General features: G+C 44.1%; 1 protein-coding gene across 1 annotated transcript in view; it reads right to left on the bottom strand.

Annotated features, from left to right (window-relative positions):
* Positions 1-10,853, bottom strand: part of camta2 (calmodulin binding transcription activator 2) — a 30,105-nt gene that overhangs the window by 7,539 nt on the left and 11,713 nt on the right. Inside the window, 8 exon segments of the mRNA XM_088073387.1 lie at positions 750-954; positions 1,084-1,265; positions 1,946-2,163; positions 2,255-2,497; positions 4,992-5,256; positions 6,989-7,067; positions 7,155-7,336; positions 9,134-9,300. Of these exon segments, the coding sequence (XP_087929513.1) occupies positions 750-954; positions 1,084-1,265; positions 1,946-2,163; positions 2,255-2,497; positions 4,992-5,256; positions 6,989-7,067; positions 7,155-7,336; positions 9,134-9,300 (1,541 nt within the window).

Below are 10,853 nucleotides of genomic sequence, written 5' to 3'. Positions count from 1 at the left end.
TAAGTACAATAGTAAACATAAATATATGAGTGTATGTGTGTGTATATGTAAATATAAGTGTAGATAAATTGTAAAAATATATACATATACGTGTGTGTGTGTATGCAAATATAAGTGTGGGTAAATTGTAAAAATATATACATATACGTGTGTGTGTGTGTGTGTGTGTGTGTGTGTGTGCGTGTGTGTATGTAAATATAAGTGTGGGTAAATTGTAAACATATATACATGTACGTGTGTGTGTGTAAATATAAGTGTGGGTAAATTGTAAACATATATACATATACGTGTGTGTGTGTGTGTGTATGTAAATATAAGTGTAGGTAAATTGTAAACATATTTACATATACGTGTGTGTGTGTGTGTGTGTGTGTGTGTGTGTGTATGTAAATAGAAGTGTGGGCAAATTGTAAACATATATACATATACATGTGTGTGTGTGTGTGTGTGTGTGTGTGTGCGTGTGTGTATGTAAATATAAGTGTGGGTAAATTGTAAACATATATACATATACATGTGTGTGTGTGTGTATGTAAATAGAAGTGTGGGCAAATTGTAAACATATATACATATACGTGTGTGTGTGTGTGTGTGTGTATGTAAATATAAGTGTGGGTAAATTGTAAACATATATACATATACGTGTGTGTGTGTGTGTGTGTGTGTGTGTGTGTATGTAAATATAAGTGTGGGTAAATTGTAAACATATATACATATACGTGTGTGTGTGTGTGTGTGTGTGTGTGTGCCTTGTATCTCCTGAAGGCGTTCTGGATGATCCTGGCGGCCTCGTACAGCTCCCTCTGCTCTCCGTCCGTCAGCGTCAGCAGGGCGAAGTCTCTCTCCATCTTCCCATTGGCTGAGGCGTTCAGAAACTCCGCCCACGCTGCAGAGGAGGGTGGGCGGAGCCTCTGGAGGGCCAGAGCGCTGAGGGGGGAGGGGGGGCAAACCCGCCTGAGAACACACACACACACACACACACACACACACACACACACACACACACACACACAGATCCATCCCATCATGCACAGCGAGGTCACACTTCTTGTCTCAGTGCGGCGTCCCTCAGGTGGGTCTTACCTGGGCGGGGAGTGTGTGTGGGCGTCCACCGTGTCCAGGTAGGTCGCCAGCCAGGTGTCCTGTATGGCCGGGTTGTCCCGCCTCTCTCTGAGCGGGGACTCCGCCCCCCTGGGGAAGTCCTCCTGTTTGATTCGCTCCGGGGTCGCCTCGATGATCTGCTCCGCCAGCGTCGCCATGTCAACCTGTCCACAGGGAGGGTAACCATGGCAACTCAGGACACACGCTCAACATTTGCTGTGTGCGTTCGGGGTGCGCGTGTGTGAAGCGTGAGGAATAAAGTTGTGGAATATAATCCAGGATTAAATTTCTGGAATAACCTTCAGGATTTAACTTGAGGAATAACCTTTAAGAATAAATTTTTGGACTAATTTTCAGGACTAAATTTGTGGAATAATTCAGGAATACAATCTCTGGAATAACCTTTAATACTAAACTAGTGGAATAACCTTTAAGATTAAATTTAAGAAATAATCTTCAGGACTAAACTTGGGGAATAAACAGCTGTAAACTTGTGGAATAACATTTAGGAACTAAACTTGAGGAATAACATTGGGTACTAAATTTAGGAAATAACATCATGGGACTAAAACTGGAAACACCTCAGGGAATAAATGTGTGGGACAACCTTGGGATTCATTTTGAGGAATAACCTTGGGGAATACATTTTTAGAATAATCTCGTAGGTTACATTTTTAGAATAATGTCAGGAACTAAATTTGTCAAATAACCTTGAGAAGTGGAATAAGAACAGAATCTGAGAAATAACCTAATGGATTCAATTTTTAGAATAATCTCAGGCTCTAAATTTTCGGTAGACCCTCAGGACTTGGACCTCTTTGTGGTCTGTTTACTGTGAGCGTACCTGCAGCACCTCCTCCTCCAGGTACTCCTCCTCCTCGCCTTCGTTCTCGGCGTTCTCGCTGTAGCTCAGCAGCTGCTCCTCCAGCGTCGCTGCCGTGTGTGTGCGCCGCCCGCCCGGCGTGTGTGCGTGGGGGTAGGTGTGTGGTGGGGAGGGGAGGCAGGCACTCTCGTAGTCCATAAGGTAGAGCGGAGAGTCTCTGGAGCCGCCGGGGTTCAAACCTGCGATGGATTAGTGATGATATTGATCAGTGCGGAGAGTGCGGTGAGTCACAGAGCTGAAGGCCAGCGTCTTATCTAAATAACGTGTTACCTGTGTTACCTGTGCTGAGGCCGGCGTCAGGCTCCTCCCCCCACATAGACACAGGTGTGAGTGAGGAGAGGGGGAGGGACGAGGGGGAGGGGGGGGAGACCGGCAGTGAGGAAGAGGAAGAGGACGGAGATGAGGGTGGGGAGGGAGAGGTGTCCATGGGGGCGGGGCCACTGGAGTAGGCGGAGCTTGGGGACGGCGAGGAAGGGTCACTGGGGGACGGGAGGCTACTGGAGGAGCTCAGACCTGGAGGAGGGAGAAGAAAAACACGTTAACATACTGAAAATACATAAAAATACTGAAAACACGTTAAAATACTGAAAACACGTTCAAATACTCAGAACACGTTAGCTGGCAACATGCTGAGTGAAAACACGTTAAAATACTGGAAACACGTTAGCTGCAAATATGTCAAAACACTGTAAAAATGTTGGTTGAATATATGTTAAAATACTGGAAACACGTTAAAGTACCAGAAACACGTTAAAATACTGAAAACATGTCAGCTAGAAACATGTTAGTTGGAAACATGATATCTGGAGGCACGCTAGGTGGAAATTTACTGAAATATTGGAAAAATTTCAGCAGGAAACATATTAAAATACCAAAGTCACGTTCGCCTGAAACGCCTGAAAGTGGCCGTCTGAAAACGTAAAAAAAACTAAAAAAAAAACGAGCACTGACGTCCTGTCACATGACGGTCAGTGGGCTGTGATCATGTACGTGTTACCTGTGTGGCAGCAGGTGTGTGTTACCTGTGTGGCAGCAGGTGTGTGTTACCTGTGTAACAGCAGGTGTGTGTTACCTGTGGAGCAGCAGGTGTGTGTTACCTGTGTGGCAGCAGGTGTGTGTTACCTGTGTGGCAGCAGGTGTGTGTGACCTGTGTGGCAGCAGGTGTGTGTGACCTGTGTGGCAGCAGGTGTGTATTACACTACCGTTCAAAAGTTTGGGGTCACTAAGAAATTTCCTTATTTTTGAAAGAAAAACACTGTTTTTCTCAATGAAGATAACATTAAACTAATCAGAAATACACTCTATACATTGCTAATGTGGTAAATGACTATTCTAGCTGCAAATGTCTGGTTTTTGGTGCAGTATCTACATGGGTGTATAGAGGCCCATTTCCAGCAACTATCATTCCAGTGTTCTAATGGTACAATGTGTTTGCTCATTGTGTCAGAAGGCTAATAGATGATTAGAAAACCCTTCTGCAATCATGTTAGCACAGCTGAAAACAGTTTAGCTGGTTACAGAAGCTATAAAACTGACCTTCCTTTGAGCAGGTTGAGTATCTGGAGCATCGCATTTGTGGGGTCGATTAAATGCTCAAAATGGCCAGAAAAAGAGAACTTTCATGTGAAACTCGACAGTCTATTCTTGTTCTTAGAAATGAAGGCTATTCCATGCGAGAAATTGCCAAGAAACTGAAGATTTCCTACAACGGTGTGTACTACTCCCTTCAGAGAACAGCACAAACAGGCTCTAACCAGAGTAGAAAGAGAAGTGGGAGGCCCTGCTGCACAACTGAGCAAGAAGATAAGTACATTAGAGTCTCTAGTTTGAGAAACAGACGCCTCACAGGTCCTCAACTGGCAGCTTCATTAAATAGTACCCATAAGCGCCAGTGTCAACATCTACAGTGAAGAGGCGACTCCGGGATGCTGGCCTTCAGGGCAGAGTGGCAAGGAAAAAGCCATATCTGAGACTGGCCAGTAAAAGAAAAAGATTAATATGGGCAAAAGAACACAGACATTGGACAGAGGAAGATTGGAAAAAAATGTTATGGACGGACGAATTGAAGTTTGAGGTGTTTGGATCACACAGAAGAACATGTGTGAGACGCAGAACAACTGAAAAGATGCTGGAAGAGTGCCTGCCGCCATCTGTCAAGCACGGTGGGGGTAACGTGATGGTCTGGGGTTGCTTTGGTGCTGGTAAGGTGGGAGATTTGTTCAGGGTAAAAGGGATTTTGAATAAGGAAGGCTATCACTCCATTATGCAACGCCATGCCATACCCTGTGGACAGTGCTTGATTGGAGCCAATTTCATCCTACAACAGGACAATGACCCAAAGCACACCTCCAAATTGTGCAAGAACTATTTAGAGAAGAAACAGGCAGCTGGTGTTCTATCTGTAATGGAGAGGCCAGCGCAGTCACCAGATCTAAACCCCATTGAGCTGTTGTGGGAGCAGCTTGACCGTACCGTACGCAAGAAGTGCCCATCCAGCCAATCCAACTTGTGGGAGGGGCTTCTAGAAGCGTGGGGTGAAATTTCTCCAGATTACCTCAACAAATTAACAGCTAGTATGCCAAAGGTCTGCAATGCTGTAACTGCTGCAAATGGAGGATTCTTTGACGAAAGCAAAGTTTGAAGGAAAAAATTATTATTTCAAATACAAATCATTATTTCTAACCTTGTCAATGTCTTGACGATATTTTCTATTCATTTTACAACTCATGGTGGTAAATAAAAGTGACTTTTCATGGAAAACACAAAATTGTCTGGGTGACCCCAAACTTTTGAACGGTAGTGTACCTGTGTGGCAGCAGGTGTGTGTGTGACCTGTGTGGCAGCAGGTGTGTGTGACCTGTGTGGCAGCAGGTGTGTGTTACCTGTGTGGCAGCAGGTGTATGTTACCTGTGTGGCAGCAGGTGTGTGTTACCTGTGTGGCAGCAGGTGTGTGTTACCTGTGTGGCAGCAGGTGTGTGTTACCTGTGTGGCAGCAGGTGTGTGTTACCTGTATCTGGGCTGGTCGACAGAGGAGATGGTGGCAGCTGTGGCTGCGGCGTGTTTGAATCTTCCAGAGGCGTGTTCGTGTCTCTAGGCGTCATGTGTGTGTGCGTGTGCAGCTCCTCCAGTGCCGTGGCGAGGCGCGTGTGTCCGCGGGAACGAGCCACGGCGAGCGGCAGGCGTCCCAGCGAATCAGGGATCCCCAGAGCCGAACTGTTCCAGCTGTACAGGAGCTCTGCTGCCCTCTGGTGGCCCAGAGCACACGCCCACATCTGGAAACACACACAGACAGGCTAAACATGTTAGCCGGAAACACGTTAAAATACTGGGAACATGTTAGCTGGAAACACGTTAAATTACTGGGAACATGTTAGCCGGAAACACGTTAAAATACTGGGAACATGTTAGCTGGAAACACGTTAAATTACTGGGAACATGTTAGCCGGAAACACGTTAAAATACTGGGAACATGTTAGCCGGAAACACGTTAAAATACTGGGAACATGTTAGCTGGAAACACGTTAAAATACTGGGAACATGTTAGCCGGAAACACGTTAAATTACAGGGAACATGTTAGCCGGAAACACGTTAAAATACTGGGAACATGTTAGCTGGAAACACGTTAAAATACTGGGAACATGTTAGCTGGAAACACGTTAAATTACTGGGAACATGTTAGCCGGAAACACGTTAAAATACTGGGAACATGTTAGCCGGAAACACGTTAAAATACTGGGAACATGTTAGCCGGAAACACGTTAAAATACTGGGAACATGTTAGCCGGAAACACGTTAAAATACTGGGAACATGTTAGCTGGAAACACGTTAAAATACTGGGAACATGTTAGCTGGAAACACGTTAAAATACTGGGAACATGTTAGCTGGAAACACATTAAATTACTGGGAACATGTTAGCTCGAAACACGTTAAAATACTGGGAACATGTTAGCTGGAAACACGTTAAAATACTGGGAACATGTTAGCTGGAAACACGTTAAATTACTGGGAACATGTTAGCCGGAAACACATTAAAATACTGGGAACATGTTAGCCGGAAACACGTTAAAATACTGGGAACATGTTAGCTGGAAACACGTTAAAATACTGGGAACATGTTAGCTGGAAACACGTTAAAATACTGGGAACATGTTAGCTCGAAACACGTTAAAATACCAGAAAAACGTTTCAGTTGGACATACGTGACCACAGCTGAACCGTGGAGGAGTTGGTGAATAAAAACACAGAATCCAGCTCTGACTGCTGTCTGTCGTTTTATGTGTTTTCCTCGAACATCCTTCAGATCAACAGTTTACAGCTGAAGGACCAACAGAGACTCACTAACAGTCAATCTGTCCACCTGAGACACCTGACTGAACACCTGACTGAGCACCTGACTGAACACTGACTGAACACTGACTGAACACCTGACTCAACACAGACTGAGCACCTGACTGAGCACCTGACTGAACACTGACTGAACACCTGACTGAGCACCTGACTGAACACTGACTGAACACCTGACTGAACACCTGACTGAACACTGACTGAACACCTGACTGAGCACCTGACTGAGCACCTGACTGAACACTGACTGAACACCTGACTGAACACCTGACTGAACACCTGACTGAACACCTGACTGAACACTGACTGAACACCTGACTGAGCACCTGACTGAACACCTGACTGAACACCTGACTGAACACCTGACTGAACACCTGACTGAACACCTGACTGAACACCTGACTGAACACTGACTGAACACCTGACTGAGCACCTGACTGAACACTGACTGAACACCTGACTGAACACCTGACTGAACACCTGACTGAACACCTGACTGAACACCTGACTGAACACCTGACTGAACACTGACTGAGCACCTGACTGAACACCTGACCAATCACAGCACAGGCAGCGTACTGTGTGTGTGTGTGTGTGTGTGTGTGTGTGTGTGTGTGTGTGTGTGTGTGTGTGCGTGTGTGTGTGCGTGTGTGTTACCAGCGGCGTGCAGGAGAAGTGGTCGATGTTAAGAGGGTCGACTTCCTGTTCCAGGTCCAAACTGTCGCTGTTAACACTCCTGAAATGAACACACAGATTCAGTCAGGACGCTCACTGTGTGTGTGTGTGTGTGTGTGTGTGTGTGTGTGTGTGTGTGTGTGTGTACCTCCAGTGGATCAGAGTGTGTATCAGGTGTGTGTATCCCTGAGCAGCAGCCAGGTGGAGCAGCGTCATCCCGCGGTGACGGACGGAGTGATGAAGCCTCTCTCCTCCTCCTCCTCCCCACCGTCCTCCTCTCATCATCCGCTCACAGACTCCCACAATCCTCCTCTCAAACCACTGAGACGACTGACACACAGAGACGGACAGAGACACACAGAGACACACAGAGACAGAGGTACAGAGATGGACAGAGATGGACAGAGACACACAGAGACACACAGAGACAGAGGTACAGAGATGGACAGAGATGGACAGAGACACACAGAGACAGAGGGACAGAGACGAACAGAGACATTATTATTGAAAAACAGAAAAAGAATATTTTTTTGCCTTTCCTCATTTTTCATCGGTCCGCCACAATGGACACAATAACAACAACAATCCGGCTGGAAGAAGACAAAAGAGGACAAATGGCTTTTTTTCTTTAAAAAAGAAGATTTTTTTGTTTTTTATTTATTCCTTTTTTTTCTCTAACAAAAGTTTTGGGAGATTTTTAAAGAAGTTTCAGGATTTGTTGTTCAATTCAATTTTTTAAAAAATGTTTTGATAGTTTTTAAAAAGTTAATTTTGCAGTTTAATTTCTTTAAAGGCTTTGGGCAATTATTTTTTATTTAAAATGTGTTTTTGTAGATTTCCAAGGAATAGTTTTTAAAAGACAATGTTTTCACAAATCTTTTTCCTTTCAGAGTGGTGGAGATTTTTAAGGAAAATTAACGGTGTTTTTTTTTCTTTTTTGGGGGGCATTTTTATATTCTTTAAAAACTTCTAGCGATTTTTATACAATAAATGGCTTTCTTTCTTTTTTTAATATTTATATATCTATATATTACAGCTATTTTTCAGACAAAACAAATGTGTAAATTTTAGTTCTTTAAAAATTTTGCGCAATTAAAAAAACATTTTGGATATTTTTTTATTCTTAAAAACTTTATCAAAATTAAATTCTTTAAAATTTCGTCCATGTTTAAATCTTGGGTGATTTAAAAAAAAAAAAAAAGTTGAACACATCACCTTTTTCTGGCCCTAGATAAAAATTGCTTTTTGCATTTTCAATGACTTTTGCTGTTTTTTCATAACCGTACGAACGCCAGTGTTTGGTTTTAACACAGCTTTCCTGTTGTACCCGACCTTCAAAATAAAAGCTAAAAAAAACTAACTCATTGTAGTTTTTTAATGTATTTCTACACAGAAGTTTGAAATAAAGAATCTAAACCCGATTCAGAGACAGTGTGATGAGCAGAGCTCCGTGTGTGTGTGTTGTAATTGTTTTGGCGTCTCTGTGTGTGTGTGTGTGTGTGTGTGTGTGTGTGTGTCACACTGAGTCTATTTTAACTCGAGGGTCGGAGCTGCCAAATTCCCCGTGACATCAGAGCGAGTCGGGTTCAGCGGAGGTCGCTCTGCAGAGACGTTTCGCTGCCAGTTTCCACTCAGGCTCGTTTGTTGGTTTTAACCCGTTTACCAGCTCGACCCTCACCTCCGTCTCATCTGTCTGACCTCTGACCTTCACAGCGGAGCAGCAGTTATTTTTATTTAAACTATATTTTCTTCTTTAAAAATTTCTAGTGATTTTTAAGCAAACATTTTGGCTTTCATTTTTCTTAAAACATTTTTTAAGGGTTTTTAAAGAAAATATTGACAATATTTATTTGCGTCTTAAAAATGTCTCATTTTAGAAAATGGCTTTTTGGAAAATGGCTGGAAAAAAAAGACTTTTATTTTCTTTACATTTTTTTGTGATTTTCTTTTTTTTGGTCATTGAAATTTAGAAGGTGTGTTTTCATTAAACATCTCCACACTGACATTTATCATCCATCACTGTAAAAAGTGACTGATCACTGTTGGATTTTCAGATTTGTGACAGCCCTTGAACACATCATGTGTTAACACATGTTGGATCAGACAGGTGAACACAGCTGCTCTCACCCGTTCTTGGTCCTCAGGTAGAGGTGGGGGAGGGGGCGTGGCCAGCTGGTTGCCGTGCTGATGCTGGTGATGATGTTGCTGCTGGTTGTTGTCGCGGGCGGCCATCTCTGCCATCCTGCGCTCCATCTGCTCCAGACGCTCCAGGATGGACATCCGGAACTGATTATCTGCACACAGAAAACAGGCAGAGTGAGACCTCCTGCTGCCCTGCCTCTGCTCATATCTCTGCCAACTTTCTACGGATGCTGCGTTTCAGCGATTTCATTAACGCCGCCGCCTCGAGATAACGAGATAATTACACGAAGAGCGTCTTTGATACGATCCTCCGACACACTGCAGAGCGAGGTCTCACTCTGCTGATTATTCATGAAATCTTTATCAGCAGGAGCCCACAGCTGACCTGATGTGTGTGTGTCGACAGCTCTAAGCAGGGGGCGCATGGAAAAGTCCTCTCTGGAAACACACACACGCTCACACACACACACACACACACACACACACACACACACACACACACACACACACACAGACTGGGTGCCAGGCGGCGGGACGATTGAAGTCAGTTGAGATAGTTTCCATTTCAGAAACTAAATATAAACTAATACAGCCTGATACACTGTGACCTGCACACACACACACACACACACACACACACACACACACACACAAAATTGATTATTTTGCTGATTATCTTCTGTGTTTATCAATTTTATTTAATTTGGTCTAATGAGATGTGAAAGATTTTCATGCAAAAGATTCTCAATTGTATAGAAACAAGTAAAATATTTGTCACTAACGAACTTCTGGTCGTTTCAGTCTCAATCTGCCGCGGTCTCGCTGCCAGGGTGTGCTAATGCTAGCTGATGTCAGCTGCTAACCACAGCCTGTAGCTGCTAACCAGAGTCTGTAGCTGCTAAGGTACAGGTGTGACAGACTGTACAGGTGTGTACAGGTGTGTCAGAATGTACAGGTGTGTACAGGTGTGACAGACTGTACAGGTGTGTACAGGTGTGACAGACTGTACAGGTGTGTAAAGGTGTGACAGACTGTACAGGTGTGACAGACTGTACAGGTGTGTACAGGTGTGACAGACTGTACAGGTGTGTCATACTGTACAGGTGTGTACAGGTGTGTCATACTGTACAGGTGTGTACAGGTGTGACAGACTGTACAGGTGTGTACAGGTGTGACAGACTGTACAGGTGTGACAGACTGTACAGGTGTGTACAGGTGTGACAGACTGTACAGGTGTGTACAGGTGTGACAGACTGTACAGGTGTGTACAGGTGTGACAGACTGTACAGGTGTGTACAGGTGTGACAGACTGTACAGGTGTGTACAGGTGTGACAGACTGTACAGGTGTGTACAGGTGTGACAGACTGTACAGGTGTGTACAGGTGTGTCAGACTGTACAGGTGTGACAGACTGTACAGGTGTGTACAGGTGTGACAGACTGTACAGGTGTGTACAGGTGTGACAGACTGTACAGGTGTACCTAATAAAGTGAAGACTTTAACAGTCAGTTTAATAACAAAAAACATTCCATTATATCTGAATATTTGATTCATTTGTCATTTTTTAAAATTTCGGCGAGTTGCCGTGTTACCGAGTAGCTGTGTAACCATGACAACCACAACAGAAACACACGCACACAGTCCTGTCCTACCGACACCATCCTGTCGCTGTCCTACGTCCATCTTCTGTTTGTCAGTCCAAAAT

Source organism: Plectropomus leopardus, chromosome 23 (genome assembly GCF_026936395.1).
Source record: "Plectropomus leopardus strain MGB_pleo_1.0 chromosome 23, ASM2693639v1, whole genome shotgun sequence".
Classification (NCBI taxonomy): domain Eukaryota; kingdom Metazoa; phylum Chordata; class Actinopteri; order Perciformes; family Serranidae; genus Plectropomus; species Plectropomus leopardus.
This window is presented reverse-complemented; position numbering and strand designations above follow the sequence as displayed.